Source organism: Triticum dicoccoides, chromosome 1B (assembly GCF_002162155.2).
Source record: "Triticum dicoccoides isolate Atlit2015 ecotype Zavitan chromosome 1B, WEW_v2.0, whole genome shotgun sequence".
Classification (NCBI taxonomy): Eukaryota; Viridiplantae; Streptophyta; class Magnoliopsida; order Poales; family Poaceae; genus Triticum; species Triticum dicoccoides.
In genome coordinates, this window is record NC_041381.1 from 400916040 (window position 1) to 400940403 (window position 24364).

General features: G+C 43.8%; 1 protein-coding gene across 1 annotated transcript in view; it reads right to left on the reverse strand.

Annotated features, from left to right (window-relative positions):
• Positions 1 to 1780: 1780 nt before the first annotated feature.
• The window catches only part of LOC119350415 (verprolin-like), a 35078-nt gene continuing 12494 nt past the window's right edge, over positions 1781 to 24364 (reverse strand). Inside the window, exons 2-4 of the mRNA XM_037618258.1 lie at positions 3937 to 4532; positions 2608 to 2695; positions 1781 to 2196 (exon numbers count right to left, since the gene is read on the reverse strand). Of these exons, the coding sequence (XP_037474155.1) occupies positions 2134 to 2196; positions 2608 to 2695; positions 3937 to 4532 (747 nt within the window). The 3' untranslated portion in view covers positions 1781 to 2133. The remainder of the gene's footprint in view (positions 2197 to 2607; positions 2696 to 3936; positions 4533 to 24364) is intronic.

Below are 24364 nucleotides of genomic sequence, written 5' to 3' on the forward strand. Positions count from 1 at the left end.
GCTATTCTGTTACGCGTAACAGAATATTATTCTGTTACCCTACTTGAACTGATGAATTCAAGCGGTTGAACTGATGAAAATCGAGCGGTTGAACTGATGCTTTCTGTTGTTGATAAAAATCGTCTTCTTTAGTTCAATTTTTTTTTGCAAATATTTTTGTCGAAATGGGGCGTGTAATATATCGTTGGAAAGATCTTGACATCCACATTACAATCTTACAATTTTTTTGCAAAATAATTATGGTTTAAGAGCAGTTTTGAAAAAAACGTTTTTTTCAAAATCGAAAATGTGAAACGTATTTTGGACTTAATTTTCAAACCGTTTGTCGGAATTGAGCAAATAAGATGGCGTTGGAAAGCTGATGAAAATCCGCATCTTCCATATATGTATTGTTTTTTCTAATTTTATATGATTTAAAAGTAATTTGAAAAACGGTGAAATTCTGGGCGAAACATATTTTCACGATTTTTTGCAAACGGTTTGTCGGATTGACGCAAATGATACGGCGTTGGAAAGCTATGGAAAATGCACAACGTTTGCATATAGAAAGTTTTTTCGAATTTCTTACGGTTTAAATACGAATTCAAATACGGTTAAAGTTGGTTTAGAACGCGGTTTTTTAAAAAAGTTTATCGAAATGGGGCAAATAATATATCGTTGGATAGCTACCGAAAATGCGAAACTTAGTCATGTTGAACGTTTTCTCTACTTCGCAACCGTTTAAGAGTAATTTGGAATACGGCATGACGGATCCTGCTGTTTTTTTCGTCTGAAAAACAGAGTAGTCCTACTGATATATGTGTATGTTTGTACTGAGCTATTTTTTAGAGTAATTTTGAATGGTTCCAAAAAAGGATACTTGTACTGATGTTTGCACGGGTTTGTACTAAGCGTGTTTTCACTAACTGGACTTTGCTCTGTTTTGCTCGTAAGTTTTCAATGGTTTATTGTATCGTCGCTCCTGTACTTGCATGGTTTATATCATCGAACTCAATGATATTTTTTCAAAAAGAAAATATTTTTTTATTCTTTTTTGAATTAAACTTTTTTTTAAATGATGCTCTGGACTTTTCTTATTTTATGACGTGTACTTTTCTCATTTGAATTGCATGGGGTTTCTTTTTGCTTGAGCTTTACAAGTTGAATTTCTGTCATTTCTTTTATTTCGAACGGGCCACCATTTTTAACTCGTACTGATCAATATTTTTAATTCAACCATTTTTCCTTTCTAGAACGGACGAATATATGTTCGAGAAAAAGAGTACTTGAACGGATGTATGTATGGTTTTGTACTGAGCTTGTTTTCACATACTGAGCGTGTTCTGGACTTGTCTCTTTTTGCAACTTGAACTTTTTCTTACTGATATTTTTTTTATGTTTCATAATGTTCTCTTTAATTCGGGACCTCTCTTTTTCATGGGTCCGACCTTTTCGCTTTCTTAACTTTGAACTTTCTGGATTCCTTGTACACAAACCTCCTCAATTCTTCTGTAATGTATCTCATTTCTTTATTTTCTAATTTTTCTAAAAGGGTTTTCATAACCATGAAATTATTTATCCATGAACTTATGGATTTTTTTGCCATGAACTTACCAACATTTATTCTGCCAAATACACACACTTTCCTGCCAACATTTTTAAAACGCTTCAACTCACGTAGGCATAATATCAAATAGGCAAGGGCGAAAAATAAAAGCTGAAAGAAATCAGTTTTTAGCTATTTACTGTATAAGTATATCATCCAACGTGTACTCGGTGTCAACTTGCATAACATGACACAGAGCAATAGCAACTTCGTACCATTACCAATAGATAGCAACTCAATACAACAGCAGAACACACAATATATCTTTTTCTACATACAATGCCATGATTTATTATACATAATTGTTGGCAAGTACATGTCAAGCGAAACAATTTTTCATCCCATTATACTTCTCCACCCGCATGGAAAGTGAGAGAACCTCCCTACATGCATACATGCATCAGACTCCCTCTGTACCTGAACTATGTTTTTGTTTGATATATATTGTGAACTCCTCTCGTCGATGTACATGAACCTGCTGTGCAGAGAGATGAAGTGTAGTACATCAGTCTAGCTTCATTCGGCTAGAGAGAAACATGAAAAAATGTTCAGTTTTTTGGACGGCTTTCCTCTTTTTCTTTCTCCAATTCTGCACTACCATTGCCACCATCCTGCATGCAAGCGTAAAATTGATTGAAGGCACCAACAGATCTTGTAGTATTAAACCAAAGGCACAATTATTACCCAGCACTCTTTGTCAGTTCAGAGCATCAAACTGAAATAAACTTTTACCCGAATAAATGTGTTGTGTTCTTTTCTTTGAGCATATATTCCTCGGGTCAATAGACGAACTTTCTCAAATTTCATAGATGAACCGACAGCTTTTTATTTCTTGAACTTATATGCTAGTAATAATTAAACATTCCCATACATTTGTTTCTCCATTCATGGACATCAACCAAAATAGGCAGGAGAGAGCACTATCAAATTGATCATTGTTTTTTACTTGTACTGATCAATATTTTTAATTCAAACAAGGTTGCACTAAGTTGGAGCTGGCGATGGATAGGATATGGCATTACCAGCAGAGCTTCCCAGAGGTTTTCCTTGGTGGCGACATCGCGTATGGGAGATGAGCATTTGAAACGAGTGTCCCCCATGTGGAACTTCCTGCAGGAGATGGCATTACAAGCAGAATGGTTGTAGTAAATTGAACTAAAGTACTAGAGAAAAGCAACAAACTTTTTGCACCAAAATATGTAAATTCTTGCAGCCACACACCGATTTATTTATTATTTCACCACTGTTGTTCTTTCCCTTCTCATTATTCTTTTGCTAATAAGAACACTACAGGAGCACGAGCTCATATCCGACAGTGCATAGGATGCGAAGGTGCAGCTGGCTTTAGACTCAACAATCATCTATCAATACAAGGAACAACAATAGCAGAAAATCCCTCTCAGTAATCTCTTTCTCACTCACCTTACCCTACAGTAACAATAAATAGTAACAACAAACAGCGTGCACGCACCACCGGCAGCTAGGAAGCAGCAGCGATGTTGGGGGCGGGGCGGTGCACTGTAATTATTTTCATGAATTGAAATAAATATTGAACTGCGAGAGCCATCTTTTGTAATGGCCTAATGCAATTACAGAATCATCAAAGTAAACTATTTGTAAAAAATCATCTCCGAACTTGTGACTTGAACTTCTTACAAGATTGAAGTGTATATGAGCTATCCAGCCAAGTAGGATTTGTGACTTGAACCTCTACCATTCGACTTCCTATTGGGGTTTCTTTTTGTTTGATCTTTTTCACGAACTTATCTAGGACGTCGTGTTGAACTTACAACTTTTTCAATCGTGAATCTTTTACTGCTGCCCATTTTTCTTCTGCACTTACACCCTCTCAAGTCTGAACTGATGCAAATATATTTTTCCCTGACCTTGCACCAATTGTGTTGTGTGCTGAGAAGAGAACTGCTGGTTTTTTTGGATTGATAGAGGAAAATTACAGCACACAGGAAAACTGCAAGAGAAGCATTTCTCAAACAGAGCAAGTACATGCCCGCTGTAGCAAATTTGTATGGTCAAAATTCATCTAGAATATAGGAACAACACCATAAAATTTTATCAAAATAGTTTGGTTCCCGTAGGCATTTCGACTAGCAACTATAGAGCATCAAATTTAGCACAAAAGTAGCATGAGATTTGCATGAGCATCAGCAAAAAGAAATAGCAACTCCCTTTGTGGTCCATATAGTTTTACTGAAGGATAAATTAACATGAACGGCCGTGAGCTGATGTACAGGATGTACCTCTCTTTTGGGTCATATATTGAAGATCCTTCTGTTCAGTTAACTTAACAACACCATGAAAGGCACGATTTCCACATCAAGCAATGCACGTACCATCGAACACATGAGTTGGACATGGAGCTTATCAACGATAGGATACCGGCGGTGGAGCTTGTCGGGTAAACGACGGGATCCCAGAGTGGAGCTCGGGGGCGGGGGGTGGCGGCCGGGGACAACAAGGGAGCTGTGGTGGTCCGGCGGATCGTGGCTCTAGGGCCGGTGAGATTCGGCGCTCGACGGATGGGATCCAGCGGTGTGGGGTCATGGCGGGGGGTTGGAGCAGGTGGTCGAGGCAAAGTCCGCACCTCCGTTGGCCACTGGGCGGTGGAGGGAGGTGGGCGGCGCTGGGGTGGAGGGAGGATGACGGAGCTCGGGTGGAGGGAGGCGGCCGACGCTGGGGTGGAGGGAGGACGAACGGCGGCGCTGGGGTGGAGGGAGGATAGGGACACCAGGGTGGAGGGAGGCGACCGGTGCCGGGGTGGAGGGAGGCGGCGGGAAGGGTGGCGGCCGGCGCGGCGTGGAGGGAGGCGGCCGGCGCGTTGGGGGGGAGGCGACCGACGCGGCGGGGAGACGGCCGACGCGGCGTGGAGGGAGGCGGACGGCGCGCTGGGAGGGAGGCCCGGGAGGAGGGTGTGGGTGTGTTTTTGTTTCTTTTACATATTCGGGAAAACGCATCGCGTCCTATATAGGGGGCGAGGGTAACAGAATAATAGTCCAGCCCATAATTTATTTTACTTCCTCCTGATTTCCTGACATCACGGTTCCACACCATTGTCAACCTATGTATTCCCTCCTTTTCGGTTTATAGGGCTTATCTCGAAATTTTAGTTTTTCCATTTTATAAGGCTCAATTTGGTTGTTTTCCATCACATGTTCAGATTCCAAGGTGCATTAAATCATTGCATGCAAGTATTAAGAGAAAATTGACCAATGCATGTATTTTATGCATGCATGCATTGCAATTAATGCATTGATAAACATACTCCCTCCTTCCATATATATAGGGCCTAATGCGTTTTTTCAAGCCTAACTTTGACCAAACGTTAGAGCAATAATATATGTCATGCAACTTACACAAAGCATACCTTCAAATTTGTATGTCAAAGGAGCTTCCAATAATATAATTTTCATAGTATACATCTCATGTGCTATTAATCTTGTCAATAGTCAAAAATTGTCTTGAAAAACACATTAGGCCCTATATAGATGGAAGGAGGGAGTAATTTTTTGAGGATAACAAGAGCATTAATTAGGTGGTTTTGCAAAACTACAAAAAGTATTCCACCACTCGCCGTCTACCTTGATTGGTGAGATTTTTGAATTGAGCATTATAAACCGGAAAGGAGGGAGTAGTCAATAAACGAGAGAATTGCACAAGAAGCGGCCGACAGCTGGGACCAAGCAGGTCGAGCAGTATTTGTGTTTTTGAGGTGTGAGCACTGCAGAGTTTTTTGATGTTTAGCCCAGATATTATTTTTTCTCCTCTGAACAACAACGAAAACATCGCTGCAGGTATTAACTGGGCGGGCTGTGGCCCGTCTAGCCCAGACCAGATATCTAACCCAGATATTAATTTTTTTCAAGCTGAACATGGCTAGCCCAGCTATACTTTTTTTAGGAATACCCAGGCAAGGTCAAGTTGTTATTCTCCGCCCCGCTGGGCTGTAAATCTTTCCTAGGAGGGATGCATTAGGCTTAACAAGAAAATGGACTTTAAGAAATAATAAATGGGATGTAATTATAAAAACTTGGTAGTAACTATAAAAAATGCACCAAACACGTGATTACTTTATAAAATATTATTTTTGGATATTGAAAATTTTAATTTCATTAATTTTTGCGAGCGCAATGTTTCGTTGGATTTTTACATAATATAACTTTATATTGAAATTGTATTTAATCTGACTAGAAATTTCGGGATAAAAATATCCGATCCCATCAAAATGTGGGAAATTTTATTGAATTTTGTTTTGAACAATTGGTTGAAATGGGTTGTACTTTTAACAAATTGTAAATGGGCTGTAGTAAATTCCATTAGAATTCAAAAATGGCTACACATTCTTACAAATCTCAAATGGGCTATAAGTTCTCTGCCACACACTTCTGGCCTTACTAAGTTGACGCGTCCCCTAAAAAAACATAGTTGACGCGTATGCAAGGCTTTGTCAACTTATAGTCAAGAACACACCGTTCTAGCAGACGTGGCCGTTGGATGTCCATCCAACGGATGTCGTGCTTCTTCTTCAATCTCGGATATTCTAGCTTCACCTGCCCAAAAAATGATTCCTCCCCCTGACATCTAGGGCGCGCCATTTCGAAAGCTGACATGTGGACCTACTAAGTTGACGTACCAAGGGCTTTGTCAACTTAGTCAATATAAACGATTCTAGCTGCAGTGATCGTACGATGTCCATCCAACGGCCGTCGTAATTCGTCAACCTCTGGTCTTCTTGCTCCAGCCGCCCAAAGCAGCGTCGGTCATGCCGCCTGCTCCTGCCTCCCGTGGCCTGATACGTCTCCAACGTATCTACTTTTTCAAACACTTTTGCCCTTGTTTTGGACTCTAACTTGCATGATTTGAATGAAACTAACCCGGACTGACGCTGTTTTCAGCAGAACTGCCATGATGTTGTTTTATGTGTAGAAAAGAAAAGTTCTCGGAATGTCCTGAAAATCCACGGAGGCACTTTTTGGAAAATATAAAAAATACTGGCGAAAGAATCAAGACCAGGGGGCCCACACCCTGTCCACGAGACAGGGGGGGCGTGCCCCCTCCCCCTGGGCGCGCCCCCCTATCTCGTGGGCCCTCTGGACCTCCACCGACCTCAACTCCAACTCCATATATTCACGTTCGGGGAGAAAAAAATCAGAGAGAAAGTTTCATCGCATTTTACGACACGGAGCCGCCGCCAAGCCCTAATCTCTCTCGGGAGGGCTGATCTGGAGTCCGTTCGGGGCTCCGGAGAGGGGGATTCATCATCGTCGTCATCATCAACCATCCTCCATCACCAATTTCATGATGCCCACCGTCGTGCGTGAGTAATTCCATCGTAGGCTTGCTGGACGGTGATGGGTTGGATGAGATTTACCATGTAATCGAGTTAGTTTTGTTAGGGTTTGATCCCTAGTATCCACTATGTTCTGAGATTGATGTTGCTATGACTTTGCTATGCTTAATGCTTGTCACTAGGGCCCGAGTGCCATGATTTCAGATATGAACATATTATGTTTTCATGAATATATGTGTGTTCTTGATCCTATCTTGCAAGTATATAGTCACCTATTATGTGTTATGATCCGACAACCCCGAAGTGACAATAATCGGGATACTTCTCGGTGATGACCATAGTTTGAGGAGTTCATGTATTCACTATGTGCTAATGCTTTGTTCCGGTTCTCTATTAAAAGGAGGCCTTAATATCCCTTAGTTTCCGCGAGGACCCCGCTTCCACGGGAGGGTAGGACAAAAGATGTCATGCAAGTTCTTTTCCATAAGCACGTATGACTATTTACCGAATACATGCCTACATTACATTGATGAACTGGAGCTAGTTCTATGTCACCCTATGTTATAGCTATTACATGAGGAATCGCATCCGGCATAATTATCCATCACTGATCCATTGCCTACGAGCTTTACACATATTGTTCTTCGCTTATTTACTTTTCTGTCGCTACTGTTATAACTACTACAAAAAACCCAAAACTATTATCTTCATTTTTGCCACCATTACCTTTATTATCATACTACTTTGCTACTAAATACTTTGCTGCAGATGCTAAGTTATCTAGGTGTGGTTGAATTGACAACTCAACTGCTAATACTCAAGAATATTCTTTGGCTCCCCTTGTGTCGAATCAATAAATTTGGGTTGAATACTTTACCCTCGAAAGTTGTTGCGATCCCCTACACTTGTGGGTTATCAAGACTAATTCCTGGTGCCGTTGCCGGGGAGCATAGCTCTATTCTCTGAGTCACTTGGATTTATATCTGTTGATCACTATGAAGAACTTGAAAGATGACAGAACTACGATTTTGCCCTCAACTACGAGGGGAGGTAAGGAACTGCCATCTAGCTCTACACTAGATTCTCCTTCTGTTTTGAGTAAGCTTGCGACACCTAAACCTGCTACTGCTATGAATTCTGATATGTCGCATGTTATTGATGATGCCACTTCTGCTATGCATGATGAAACTACTTCTGTGCGTGATACTACTTTGCCATTAGGTGAATTTCTTGACGAACAACTTGCTAGAGTTAGGGGGGATGAAATTATTGAAGATGCTATTATTGATGATAGTGATGATGAAAGTTCTCCCAATGATTATGAATTGCCTGTTGTTCCTGAGGGTTATGTTATGAATGAAGAAGCTGCTACAGCTATCTTTGCTTGCAATGATAGATATGATCTTAAGAAATTATTAGCTAAATGGAAGCAGCAGTCTCTTAATGCTAGAATGAAACCTGACCCTGCTTTTGCTACTTCACCTATCTGTGTTATGATAAGGATTAAGAATTCTCTGTTGATCCTGAGATTATTACTTTAGTTGAATCTGATCCTTTTTATGGCCTTGAATCTGAAATTGTTGTGGCACATCTTACCAAGTTGAATGATATAGCCACCCTGTTTACTCATGATGATAAATCTCGCTATTTTTATATCCTTAAGATATTTCCGTTCTCATTAAAGGGTGATGCTAAGACTTGGTATAATTCTCTTGCTCCTGGTTGTGTGCGTAGTTACCAGGATATGATTTATTACTTCTCTGCTAAATATTTCCCTACTCATAAGAAACAAGCTGCCTTGCGGGGAATATATAATTTTGTGCAAATCAAAGAAGAGAGTCTCCCACAAGCTTGGGGGAGGCTTCTCCGGTTACTTAATGCTTTGCCTGATCATCCTCTCAAGAAAAATGAAATACTTGATATCTTTTACAATGGACTAACCGATGCTTCCAAGGACTACTTGGATAGTTGTGCTGGTTGTGTTTTCAGGGAAAGAACAGTCGACGAAGCTGAATTACTATTGAATAATATGTTGACTAATGAAAATAATTGGACTCTTCCTGAGCCAATTCCTGAGGCAATTCCTGAACCAATTGAGCCAACTCTTGAGCCTATTCCTAAACCCACTCCGAAGAAGAGAGGTGTTTTATTTCTCAGTCCTGAAGATATGCAAGAAGCAAAGAAATCAATGAAAGAAAAAGGTATTAAAGCTGAAGATGTTAAGAATTTACCTCCTATTGAAGAAATACATGGTCTTAATATACCGCATGTTGAAGAACCACATTGTCTTGATAACCCGACACAGGTAGTAAAGGTAAATTCTCTCTATAGATATGATAAAGTTGAAATCCCCTCTACTAAATTTCATAGCCCATGCTTAGATGAATTTGATGACTTTATGGCTAGACAAGAAAGTTTTAATTCTTATGTTGGTAGAGAGTTAAAGAATAATGCCTTCGAGGTAGGACGCATGAGCGATAATATGGCTAGAGTTAAAGGTGAACTCAAACTCATTAGCAAATATACTTCTACGGTTGCTACTCAAGCTGAGCAAGTACTCAAAGCTCAAAATGATTTGCTTGATGAATTAAATAATAAAAATGACTTTGCTGTTAGACTGGCTACTAGAACTGGTAGAATGACTCAGGAACCTTTGTATCCTGAAGGCCACCCTAAGAGAATCGAGCAAGATTCTCAGAGAAATAATTTAGAGGCACCTAGTTCTTCTAAGAAGAAGAAGAAGAAAAACGATAGGACTTTGCATGCTTCTAGTGAACCTACTGTAGACACACCTGAGAATCCCAATGATATTTCTATTTCTGATGCTGAAACACAATCAGGTGATGAACATGAACCTAGTGATAATGTTAATGATAATGTTCATGTTGATGGTCAACCTAGCAAAAACAATGAAGTAGAGATTGAACCTGCTGTTGATCTTGATAACCCACAATCAAAGAATCAAAGTTATGATAAGAGAGATTTTGTTGCTAGGAAGCACGGTAGAGAAAGAGAACCATGGGTTCAGAAACCCATGCCCTTTCCTCCTAAACCATCCAAAACAAAGGATGATGAGGATTTTGAGCGCTTTGCTGAAATGATTAGACCTATTTTCTTAGGTATGTGTTTAACTGATATGCTCAAAGTAAATCCTTATGCTAAGTATATGAAGGATATCATTACAAATAAAAGAAAGATACCGGAAGCTGAAATTTCCACCATGCTTGCTAATTATACTTTTAAGGGTGGAATACCAAAGATACTTGGAGATCCGGGGGTACCAACTATACCATGCTCCATTAAAAGAAATTATGTTAGAACTGCTTTATGTGATCTTGGAGCCGGTGTTAGTGTTATGCCTCTCGCTTTATATCGTAGACTTGAATTGAATAAGTTGACACCTACTGAAATATCTTTGCAAATGGCTGATAAATCAACTGCTATACCTATCGGTATTTGTGAGGATGTGCCTGTTGTGGTTGCAAATGTCACTATCTTAACGGACTTCGTCATTCTTGATATTCCCGAGGACGATAGTATGTTGATTATCCTTGGTAGACCTTTTTTGAATACTACAGGGGCTGTTATTGATTGCAACAAAGGCAATGTCACTTTTCATGTTAATGGTAATGAGCATACGGTACACTTTCCGAGGAAACAGTCTCAAGTTCATAGCATCAATTCTATTGAAAAAGTTCCAACTATCATTATTGGAGGTTTTGAATTTCCTCTCCCTACTGTCAAGAAAAAGTATGATATTCTAATTATTGGGGATTTTCATATCCCCGTTGAGGTAACTTAGTGTTATTCGAAATTTCTCCGGTTCCGTGTTATTCGAAATGAGTTTGTTAACAAGACTTGATCAACCTTGTTGGTGGATTCATTTTCATGATCATGAGATGGATGAAACTAGAAGGCACAACCTTCTGTACCCACTTTGTACCTTCTGTTATTTAGAATAAATAAAGCAAAAATAGAATTATCTGTCTGTTTTCTGAATTATCCGTGCATTAAAAAATATCCCGAAAATAAAAGTGCTCCAAATGCCCTACAAATTTAGTATGATTTTTATGGAATATTTGAGGATTTTAGGCACTGAAAACACTGCAGGAGGGGCAAGCACCAGGCCACGAGAGTGGAGGGCGCGCCCACCCCACCTAGGCGCCCCCCCTATCTCGTGGGCCCCTGGTGGCCCCCCTCCACTTATGCCAGCACCCACACACTTCATCTTCTACCCAAAAAAATCCCCATCCAGCTCAAGCACGAGTTCTAGCTCATTTTGCTGCGATTTTCGATCTCCTTGCTCAAAGCTCCATTCACAAAACTGCTTTGGGAGATTGTTGCTTGGTATGTGACTCCTCCATTGGTCCAATTAGTTTTTGTTCTAGTGCTTTATTCATTGTAAATTTTTGCTGCATAGGTGACCATGTTCTTGAGCTTGCATGTTAAATTTATGAGGTCCCAAGCAATTCTAATGCATGATATAGGCTCTAGGCATTTGTACGAGTAGTTGCTACCAATCTTGTTTAGTTTTATTCACTTTTATTTTGAAGTTACTTAAATTTCAGAATTATTTCAGAAAAAGAATTATGCTTAGAAGAATGTACCAAGGTGGTTCCTCGGTGAAGAAAGTGCCCGGGATTGCCATACGTGAGCAAGATGTTGAATTCGCGAGGGACGCGGATGTACGAGCTTGTGAGTGGCCATCCAATAATTTTATGGTCGAAGCAGGTCTTAAGGAGGAATTTGACGTGTTTGTGCGTAATGCCGAGCTGGACAACTTCTTACAAGATAAGTGTCCTCAGTACTATCAATTGGCTGACTCCTTTGTGCGAAGGTTTAAATATAACTGTGCGCGTAATTCTCCTAGTGTCATATTTGATATTTATGATACATCTTATACCATGGACTTACAGGATTTTACAACTGCTTGCAAACTCCCGCAGTGGGGTAATATTAATGATCCTCACAAATCTGAATTTAGAGATTTCCTTGCTAGTATTACTATGGGAGAATCCAGGGACATAGCACAAGCTACCATAGGGAGCATATTTCATTTTCCTGCCATACATTATTTTGCTCTCTTCATTGGTAGATGCATTAACGGTAAGGATGAAGCATGTCACATGTGTGTCCCTGATCTGTGTGTCCTCAAGAGTGCTGTGTTAGGATATAAAGGTTACAACTTGGGGGCAATAGTTGCACGTAGGTTGCAGAATAATAGTAGAAAGGGAGATTTGTTTGGAGGAATTTATGCAACCCGTGTGGCTAATTATCTTGGTATAGCCCCACGAGAGGGAGATATGTTCATACCTCCTGTTTATTTGGATTATGAAGCTATGGTCAATCATCAATTTCTAAGGAGGAATGAACAATTCCTCCAATATCGACTAATCTATGACAGAAGCAACGTCGTCCATGTTACTCTTCCTGCTCCCCACCTTTTTGATTATCAGGCAAAAGGAAGATATGTTGTCACCAGGGAGGAAGCAGCTGAACACGAGGGGAGAGCGGAGGCAGCTTGCCAACACGCCGCACCTCAGGAGGCGGTTGTCGCTGCATCTCAGCACGACCCTAGTTTCACTTACGGATATCAGCCAGGCGGTCCCTGGTACTAGACCAACTTAGGCCAAAAGCCCAAGCTTGGGGGAGTATGTATTTTTCACCGACTTTACATTCATGTTCACACACTAGTCGTCGGTGCTCATACTCTTTCACTGTATTATATATATGTTAGTTTAATTTTCTTTTTTCTTCTTGTGTGTTTGATAAACCTTAAGAAAAACCAAAAAAATAGTTAGTTTAATTTTCATGCTTGTGGTAGAAACTAAGATGAAAACCCAAAAAGATTTCTAGTTCTTCTTTTTACTTGTTGGGAGTTTTCCCGTGTAAATAGTTTTCTTTTCTTTTCTTTTCTTTGGGGGTCGAGAAGACCATATTGAAAATGTTTAGTGGCTCTCATATGCATGATTGTTTATTTAACTTAGGGCCCATATTACTTGTCTTCTCTCTTGAGTTGAATGCTTGTAGATTACAACTTAGTCCAATGCACGTGCACTCTTATTATTATACATATCGTTCGGTCGTGCAAGTGAAAGGCAATAATGACGATATATGATGAACTTATTGAGATGAGAAAAGCTGGTATGAACTCGACCTCTCTTGTTATTGTAAATATGATGAGTTCATCATTTCTGATTCATCTTATTATGAGGTAAACATATTTGCAATGACATTTAGAGATTATAGTTGCTTGTGCCATGCTTGATTAGCTATGAGTTATAATGGTTTACCTTGCGTGGCAACATGCTATTAGAATGATTATGATGTGGTATGATGGGATGGTATCCTCCTTTGAATGAATTGAGTGACTCGACTTGGCACATGTTCACGCATGTAGTTGAAACAAATCAACATAGCCTTCATGATATTTATGTTCATGGTAGATTATATCCTACTCATGCTTGTACTCGGTGTAAATTAATTTTAATGCATGTTTATGACTGTTGTCGCTCTCTCAGTTGGTCGCTTCCCAGTCTCTTGCTAGCCTTCACCTGTACTAAGCGGGAATACTGCTTGTGCATCCAAACTCCATAAACCCCAAAGTTGTTCCATATGAGTCCACTATACCTTCCTATATGCGGTATTTACGTGTCGTTCCAAGTAAATTTGTATGTGCCAAACTCCAAACCTTCAAATGAAATTCTGTTTTGTATGCTTGAGCAGCTCATGTTTCGACTAGGGCTGCCTATATCTTCCATGCTAGGTGGGTTATTCTCAAGAGGAGTGGACTCCGCTCCTCATTCACGAGAAAGGGCCGGTAACCGGGATGCCCAGTCCCATGATCCAAAAAGATCAAAAGTAAATCAAAATAATTAAACAAAACTCCCCCAGGGCTGTTGTTAGTTGGAGGCACTCATTGTTTCGAGCAAGCCATGGATTGATGCTTGTTGGTTGTTGGGGAGTATAAACCTTTACCATTCTGTTTGGGAACTGCCTATAATGCATGTAGTATGGAAGATACAACCATCTCATAGTTGTTGTGTTGACAGTGAAAGTATGCCGCTCAAAATGTTATTCAATCTCTATTTTAAAATCGAGCTCTGGCACCTCTACAAATCCCTGCTTCCCTCTGCGAAGGGCCTATCTATTTACTTTTATGTTGAGTCATCACCCTTCTTATTAAAAAAGCACCCGCTGGAGAGCACACTGTCATTTGCATTCATTACTATTGGTTTATATTGGGTATGACTTGACTGGATCTCTTTTACCATGAATTACAATATTTAGTCAGTCCTTGATCTTTAAAGGTGTTGTGCATTTATGTTTTGCGGTCTCAGAAAGGGCTAGCGAGATACCATTTTATTATGTCATGATTGTTTTGAGAAAGTGTTGTCATCCGAGTTTTATTATTATGGATCGCTAGCTGATTATGCTTGATATGAGTAATTGTGAGACCTAAGTGTTATTGTGAGTATGGTTAGTTCATAATATTTGCTGAAACTTGAATGCTGGCTTTTCATGTTTACAACAATAAGAGCAAACAGTTTGTAAAAGTTTTTTGTTATCACTTTCAGTTTATCAATTGAATTGCTTGAGGACAAGCAAAGGTTTAAGTTTGGGGGAGTTGATACGTCTCCAACGTATCTACTTTTCCAAACACTTTTGCCCTTGTTTTGGACTCTAACTTGCATGATTTGAATGAAACTAACCCGGACTGACGCTGTTTTCAGCAGAACTGCCATGATGTTGTTTTATGTGTAGAAAAGAAAAGTTCTCGGAATGTCCTGAAAATCCACGGAGGCACTTTTTGGAAAATATAAAAAATACTGGCGAAAGAATCAAGACCAGGGGGCCCACACCCTGTCCACGAGACAGGGGGGCGTGCCCCCTCCCCCTGGGCGCGCCCCCCTATATCGTGGGCCCCCTGGACCTCCACCGACCTCAACTCCAACTCCATATATTCATGTTCGGGGAGAAAAAAATCAGAGAGAAAGTTTCATCACGTTTTACAACACGGAGCCGCCGCCAAGCCCTAATCTCTCTTGGGAGGGCTAATCTGGAGTCCGTTCGGGGCTCCGGAGAGGGGGATTCGTAGTTGTCGTCATCATCAACCATCCTCCATCACCAATTTCATGATGCTCACCGCCATGCGTGAGTAATTCCATCATAGGCTTGCTGGACGGTGATGGGTTGGATGAGATTTACCATGTAATCGAGTTAGTTTTGTTAGGGTTTGATCCCTAGTATCCACTATGTTCTGAGATTGATGTTGCTATGACTTTGCTATGCTTAATGCTTGTCACTAGGGCCCGAGTGCCATGATTTCAGATCTGAACCTATTATGTTTTCATGAATATATGTGTATTCTTGGTCCTAAGTTGCAAGTCTATAGTCACCTATTATGTGTTATGATCTGACAACCCCGAAGTGACAATAATCGGGATACTTCTTGGTGATGACCATAGTTTGAGGAGTTCATGTATTCACTATGTGCTAATGCTTTGTTCCGGTTCTCTATTAAAAGGAGGCCTTAATATCCCTTAGTTTCCGTGAGGACCCCGCTGCCATGGGAGGGTAGGACAAAAGATGTCATGCAAGTTCTTTTCCATAAGCACGTATGACTATTTACGGAATACATGCCTACATTACATTGATGAACTGGAGCTAGTTCTATGTCACCCTATGTTATAGCTATTACATGAGGAATCGCATCTAGCATAATTATCCATCACTGATCCATTGCCTATGAGCTTTTCACATATTGTTCTTCGCTTATTTACTTTTCTGTCGCTACTGTTACAACTACTACAAAACCCCCAAAACTATTATCTTTACTTTTGCCACCGTTACCTTTATTATCATACTACTTTGCTACTAAATACTTTGCTGCAGATACTAAGTTATCCAGGTGTGGTTGAATTGACAACTCAACTGCTAATACTCAAGAATATTCTTTGGCTCCCCTTGTGTCGAATCAATAAATTTGGGTTGAATACTTTACCTTCGAAAGTTGTTGCGATCCCCTACACTTGTGGGTTATCATGGCCGGCTATGCTGCCGCGGAGGCCTCACCGCCCCCTACTACTCCCACCGCTGGCCAAGCCATCCCTCCACTCACCCACACCCCCTGTTATTCTGCGGCGATGGCAGCGCAGCCGAACCAGTGAACCCTCGTACTCCTCTCCACATGTGCATCCACTGCCGCGTCGTCCCCTTCCTAGGCCTCGCCATCGTCCACAGCCCGTGGTGCTCTCGGCGCGGCGTGGTCAACGTGGTCAAGGAACAACTTCCATCGGATGTGGACTGTACGTGGAGAGGCTGACAGCTGGGTCCACGACAGCTGCAAGGAAGTGCCTCCTTATTACGTGCAAAATAATTATTCCTCCACCTAACAGCGGGGACGCACCGGACGGGCCACCGTATTTCGCGAAAAAAACGATTCGCCCCCCTGACTGCTGGGACCCACCAGCTACATCTTCGCACGCAAGGAAGTGCATCCAAAAAAACGATTCGCCCCCCAACTGCTGGGACCCAATAGCTACACCTTCGCACGCAAGGAAGTGCGTCCGAAAAAAAATGATTTGCCCCCCTGACTGCTGGGACCCAGCAGCTACACCTTCGCACGCAAGGAAGTGCATCCGGGCAAAAAAACAAAATGATTCGCCCCCCCTGACTGCTGGGACCCACCAGCTACATCTTCGCAGGCAAGGAAGTGCCTGATAGTCGGGACCCACCTGGTCGAAGCGTATGTAGCGTTGTCATTCTGGTCGCGAACATGTACGTACATGCTAGTCGATGTAGAGGCGAGCACGTGTCATAGTAGAGGCGTGCATGTGTCGTAGTAGAGGCACGCACATAGCATGTACACGTACGTACAGCGGCCAGTGTGCAAGAAAGAAAATACAGCCACGTATGTGTACATAGGGGCGGGGTCTCGAACGCCTACTCGCGCATACGTACGGCGAGGGCTCGTGTACATGGCTGGGTCGGAACGGAGAAACAGCGTCATCGTCGTGTTCATGGGGAGTCAACGAAATGCGTCGTGTTCATGGGGAGGCAACGGAATGCGTCGTGTTCATCGGGAGGCAACGGAACACGTGGGAGCCAACCGGCTGGGTCGGGACGGAATGTGTGGTAGTGTTCATCGAGAGGGCTTGGACGGAACAGGCGATGGAAACGAGGCCTGGCGTACCGCGGAACGGAGGAAACGGACCTCCTACGTTCGGAACGGGGTCCTGTTGATCGGGAGGGGTGTGGCGTACCGCAAAACGGAGGAAACGGACCTCCTACGGTCGAAACGGGGGTCCTGTTGATCGGGAGGGGTGTGGCGTACCGCAAAATGGAGGAAACGGACCTCCTACGGTCGAAACGGGGGTCCTGTTGATCGGGAGGGGTGTGGCATACCGCAAACGGACGAAACAGACTTGTGTTGGAGCACAACGGTCGAAACGGGGGTCCTGTTCATTGGGAGGGGTGTGGCGTACCGCAAAACGGGACTCCACGGGATACTGTTCATCTCCACCGTCGACCTCCTCCAGCCTCCACGGGCTCCTGTTCATCCAGCCTCCACCGCGCGCTACTCCACCGGCTACTGTTCAACCACCCCTCCACCGTCTACTGTTCATCCAGCCCTCCACACCATGGTGTCCTGTTCAACCACCCCTCCACGGGCACCCCTCCACTGTTTACTATTCATCCAGCCCTCCACCACACCACGTGGTCTTGTTCATCTAGAGGCAACGCCACCGCTCATTGTTCATCCAACCCCCCCCCCCAACGCTCACTGTTCATCCAATCGATCGGCTTTAGTTAGCAGCAGTAGCGAAGGAACCGCTCGATCGGGTTCAGTTAACAGCCATCGATCGATCGCTCGGGTTCAGTAACGCGTAGCCTGCAGTGCAATCGCTCGGGTTCAGTTAGAGCCCAACGCCTCGCTCGGGTTCAGTTAGAGCCAACGCCTCGCACACACGCGCGTACGTGTATGAGAGAAACGCGCATCGCTCGGCCCCCGACCGCCCATCGTAACCGGGAACTTCCCAAAATTTTCCTCGCCCTCGCTTCAACCATGGTTTTTTTCGTCATGGACGGCCCAAAGAATGTCATGCAGCTGCGTCTCCGGCCCGCCCAGGATGAAAACCCATTTTATGTCATGATTTTTTGTCATAGAAGTAGGAGCCCACCACATCTATGATGATACCGGGTTTTGTCACAATTATCGTCATAGAAGTGTCATATGTATGACAGGGAAAAAAAATTGTTCGGCCCAAAATGTCATGGATGTGTCTTTTTTTTGTAGTGTCTGCTGCCATGCAGGCCTCATCGCCCCACTCTACTCCAACCTCTGGCCAGGACATCCCTCTACTCACCCACAACCCCTATTATTCTGCGGTGACGACAACCTCACACCGCAGCCGAACCAGTCAACCCTCGTACTCCTTCTCCGCGTGGGCATCCACTGCCACATCTTCCCTGGCTCTACGTCGTCCCCATCCTAGGCCTCGCCGTCATCCACCGCCTTGGTGCTCTCGGCGAGGCGTGGTCAATGTGGTCAAGGAACGACTTCCATCGGAAGAGTACTGTACGTGGAGAGGCTGACAGCTGGGTCCATGGCCGTAGCAAGGAAGTGCCTCCTTATTACGCGTAAAATAATGATTCCTTCACTTGACAACGGGTACCCACCTGATGAGCCACCGTATTTCGTGAAAAAAACGTTTCCCCCTGACTGCTGGGACCCACCAACTACATCTTCGCATGCAAGGAAGTGCGTCCTTATTATGGGAAAAAAATGATTCCCCCCTGATAGCTGGGACCCAGCAGCTATATCTTCGCACGCAAGGAAGTGTGTCCTTATCCTTCCTGATAGCTGGGACCCACCTAGTCGAAGTGTACGTAGCGTTGTTTGTCTTGTCGCGAATGTTTACGTACATACTGGTCGATCGTTCGCTCTGCAACGATGAACCATGGCCGAGTAAGTAGCAGCACATGTCATAGTAGAGCCCCCACATAGCAGTTCATGTTGTGTCGTCTAAACTGTGTAAACGTACATACAACCACACGCCAAAAAATACGGCCATGTATGTACATATGAGCGGGATCTCAAAACGTGTACTCACGCATACGGATGGTTAGGGCTCGTGTACATGGAGAGGCAACGGATGGCAGCGACGTTGTCATGTTCATCTTCAGCTAACCGACTGGGTCGGAATGGAGGAAACAACGTCATGTTCGCCGAGAGCCAAGTGACTGGGATGGAATGTGTCCTGTTCATCGGGAGGCAACAAACTGGGTTAGAATGCATCATATGTTCATCGGGAGCCAACTGGCTTGGACGGAACAGCCAAAACAAGGCCTGGCATACCGCGGATCGGAGGAAAACGGCCTTGTGTTCGACCGCATGCGGTCGAAACAGGGTCCAGTTCATCGGGAAGGGTCTGGCGTACCGCAAAATGGAGGAAATGAACTTGTGTTCAAGCTCCTACGGTCGAAGCGGGGTGCTGTTGATCCGGAGGGGTGTGGCGTACCGCAAAATGGAGGAAACAGACTTCTCTTCGACCTCCTACGGTCCAAACGGGGGTCCTGTTCATTGGGAGGGGTGTGGCGTACTGCAAAACGGGACTCACGTGGCTATTGTTCATCCACCATCGACTTCCTCCAGCCTCCACTGGCTATTGTTCATCCAGCCCCCCATGGGGTCCTGTTCATCCAGCCTCCACCGGCTACTGTTCAACCAGCCCTCCACGGGGTCCTGTTCAACCAGCCCTCCACGTACGGGGTGCCTCCTATTGGGGAACGTAGTAATTTCAAAATTTTCCTACGATCATGCAAGATCTATCTAGGAGATGCATAGCAACGAGAGGGGAGAGTGTGTCCACGTACCCTCGTAGACCGAAAGCGGAAGCGTTTTAATAACGCGGTTGTTGTAGTCGAACGTCTTCGCGATCCAACCGATCCAAGTACCGAACGTATGGCACCTCCGCGTTCAGCACACGTTCAACTTGATAACGTCCCTCGTGCTCTTGATCTAGTTGAGGACAAGGGTGAGTTCCGGCAGCACGACGGTGTGGCGATGGTGATGATATGTTACCGGCGCAGGGCTTCGCCTAAGCACTATGGCGATATGATAGAGGTGTGTAACTGTGGAGGGGGCACCGCACACGGCTAAGAGAAGACTTGTTGTGTCCTAGGGTGCCCCCGCCCCCATATATAAAGGAGGGAGGAGGAGGAGGCTGGCCCTAGGGGGCGCGCCATGAGTATGGTGTCCTACTAGGACTTCCAAGTCCTAGTAGGAATCCTTTTCCTTTTCGGAGTAGGGGAGAAGGAAAGAGGGAAAGAGAAAGGGAGTAGGAAAGGGGAAGGGGGCGCCGCCCCCTTCCCCTAGTCCAATTCAGACCCATGGGGGGGGCGTGTGCCACCTCCCCTTGGCCTGCCTCCTCCTTCCCCATATGGCCCAATAAGGCCCATTACTTCTCCCGGGGGGTTCCGATAACCTCCCGGTACTCCGGAAAATACCCGAAACACACCGGAACAATTCCGGTGTCCGAATATAACCTTCAACTATATCAATCTTTATGTATTGACCATTTAGAGACTCCTTGTCACGTTCGTGATCTCATCCAGGACTCCGAACAAACTTTGGTCATCAAAACACATAACTCATAATACAAATCGTCATCGAACGTTAAGCGTGCGGACCCTATGGGTTCGAGATCTATGTAGACATGATTGAGACACATCTCCGATCAATAACCAATAGCGGAACCTGGATGCTCATATTGTCTCCCACATATTCTACGAACATCTTTATCGGTCAAACCGCATAACAACATATGTTGTTCCCTTTGTCATCGGTATGTTACTTGCCCGAGATTCGATCATCGGTATCCTCATACCTAGTTCAATCTTGTTACCGGCAAGTCTCTTTATTTGTTCCGTAATACTTCATCCCGCAACTAACTCATTAGTCACATTGCTTGCAAGGCTTATAGTGATGAGCATTATCGAGAGGGCCCAGAGATACCTCTCTGAAACACGAGTGACAAATCCTAATCTCGATCTATGCCAACCCAACAAACACCTTCAGAGACACCTATAGAGCATCTTTATAATCACCCTTTTACATTGTGGCGTTTGATAGCACACAAGCTATTCCTCCAGTATTCGGGAGTTGCTAATCTCATAGTCTGAGGAACATGTATAAGTCATGAAGAAAGCAGTAGCAATGGAAATGTAACGATCATAATGTTGAGCTAACGGATGGGTCATGTCCATCACATCATTCTCCAAATTATGTGATCCCGTTCATCAAATGATAACACATGTCTATGCTTAGGAAACATAACCATCTTTGATCAACGAGCTAGTCAAGTAGAGGCATACTAGGGACACTATGTTTTGTCTATGTATTCACACATGTACTAAGTTTCCGGTTAATACAATTCTAACATGAATAATAAACATTTATCATGAAATAAGGAAATAAATAATAACTTTATTAATGCCTCTAGGGCATATTTCCTTCAGTCTCCCACTTGCACTAGAGTCAATAATCTAGATTACAAAGTAATGATTCTAACACCCATGGAGTTTTGGTGCTGATCATGTTTTGCTCGTGGAAGAGGCTTAGTCAATGGTTCTGCAACATTCCGATCTGTATGTATCTTGCAAATCTATATGTCTCCCTCCGATACTTGATGATGAATGGAATTGAAGCTTCTCTTGACGTGATTGGTTTTCTTGTGAAATCTAGATTCATTCGCCAAGGCAATTGCACCAATATTGTCACAAAAGATTTTCATTGGACCCGATGCGCTAGGTATGACACCTAGATCGGATATGAACTCCTTCATATAGACTCCTTCATTTGCTACTTCTGAAGAAGCCATGTACTCCGCTTCACATGTAGATCCCGCCACGACGCTTTGCTTGGAACTGCACCAACTGACAGCTCCACCATTCAATAAAAATACGTATCTGGATTGTGACTTAGAGTCATCCGGATCAGTGTCAAAGCTTGCATCGACGTAACCATTTACGACGAGCTCTCTGTCACCTCCATAAACGAGAAACATATCCTTAGTCCTTTTCAGGTATTTTAGGATGTTCTTGACCGCTGTCCAGTGCTCCAGTCTGGGATTACTTTGGTACCTCACTGCTATACTTATAGCAGGGCACACATCAGGTTTGGTACACAACATTGCATACATGATAGAACCTATAGTTGAAGCATAGGGAATGACTTTCATTTTCTCTCTATCTTCTGCAGTGGTCGGGCATTGAGTCTGACTCAACTTCACACCTTGTAACATAGGCAAGAACCCTTTCTTTGACTGATCCATTTTGAACTTCTTCAAAACTTTATAAAGGTATGTGCTTTGTGAAAGTCCAATTAAGCATCTTGATCTATCTCTATAGATTTTGATGCCCAATATGTAAGCAGCTTCTCCGAGGTCTTTCATTGAAAAACTCTTATTCAAGTACCCCTTTATGTTATCCAGAAATTCTATATCATTTCCAATTAACAATATGTCATCCACATATAATATTAGAAATGCTACAAAGCTCCCACTCACTTTCTTATAAATACAGGCTTCTGCAAAAGTCTGTATAAAACCATATGCTTTAACCACACTATCAAAGTGTTTATTCCAACTCCGAGAGGCTTGCACCAGTCCATAAATGGATCGGTGGAGCTTGCACACTTTGTAAGCACCCTTTGGATCGACAAAACCTTCTGGTTGCATAATATACAACTCTTCTTCTAGAAATCCATTCAGGAATGCAGTTTTGACATCCATCTGCCATATTTCATAATCATAAAATGCGGCAATTGCTAACATGATTCGGACAGACTTAAGCATTGCTACGGGTGAGAAAGTCTCATCGTAGTCAACTCCTTGAACTTGTCAAAAACCTTTCACAACAAGTCGAGCTTTGTCGATAGTAACATTACCATAAGCGTCAGTCTTCTTCTTGAAGATCCATTTATTTTATATGGCTTGCCGATCATCGGGCAAATCCACCAAAGTCCACACTTTGTTCTCATACATGGATCCCATCTCAGATTCCATGGCCTCAAGCCATTTCACGGAAACTGGGCTCATCATCACTTCCTCATAGTTCATAGGTTCATCATGGTCTAGTAACATGACTTCCAGAACAGGATTATCGTACCACTCTGGTGCGGACCATACTCTGGAAGACCTACGAGGTTTTGTAGTAACTTGATCTGAAGTTTCATGATCATCATCATTAGCTTCCTCACTAATTGGTGTATAAATCACTGGAACTGATTTCTGTGATGAACTACTTTCCAATTCGGGAGAAGGTACAATTGCCTCATCAAGTTCTGTGCGTAGGCTCTAGAGGATGGCCGGCAGCTCGTCGAGCCAGCAGCCGACCGAATGCTCCAGAGGCTCGACCAGTTGGGGCTTGAGGCCAGACAAAATGAGGTCGTTTGCGTGCTCCACTTGGCCATTTGACTATGGGTGGGCAACGGACGCTAAGTCCAGGCAGATGCCCTGTGTTGCACAGAAACGAGCCAAGGTTCCTTTGGCGAAGTTGGTGCCGTTGTCGGTGATGATGCTGTGTGGGATGTCGTATCGCGTGGTGATGTCGGCGATGAAGGTCACGGCAGTCGGCCCATTCAGCTTCTTGATTGGTTTTTCCTCTATCCACTTGGTGAACTTGTCCACATCAACAAGCAAGTGAGTCATGCCACTGCGGGCTGTCTTGAATGGTACTACCATATCCAGTCCCCAAACAGCAAAGGGCCAGGCTATGGGAATGGTCTTGAGTGTAGAAGCCGGCAGGTGTGGCTTGGAGCGGAACCTCTGACACCCTTGACACTTCTGAACTAGCTCTTTGGCCTCTTCCAGTGCAGTCGGCCAGAAGAACCCATGGCGGAAAGCCTTGGCCACAAGTGATCTTGAAGCCGCGTGGTGGCCGCATTCGCCCTGGTGGATATCCCTGAGTATTGCTTGGCCTTGGTCCAACTCCACGCAACGCTGATAAACCCCTATGACGCTTTGTCGCACCAGCTCTCTGTTGACTATGGTGTAGGCTGCTGCTCGCTCTGCACTTGCCGGGCTGAGATCTCATCAGTCGGTAGCTCTTTATTCACCAAGAACTTGAGGATTGGCTGAGCCCATGAGGGCGCCGCAATTTCTTCGACTGCAACTACTGCAACTTGTATGAGGGCGGTTGGGCCGGGAGGCGGCGGGTTGGCAGCTGCTTCCGCCTGCTGTGTTGAAGAAGTCCCCGGGTCGACTACTGAAGTCCCCGGGCCGGGCTCTGAAGTCCCTGGGCCGGGTGTGGATGTAGCAGTCCTCGGGCTGCCTGTCGAAATCCCCGTGCCGACCTCTGGGATCGTCAAGTCAGATCCGACTGCTTCGGGGGGGTCGGCACAAAGATGGAGTCTGAATCAGGAGATGGCTTGACAGACGGCTTCAGAAGGCGGCATAGGGCGACGCCGG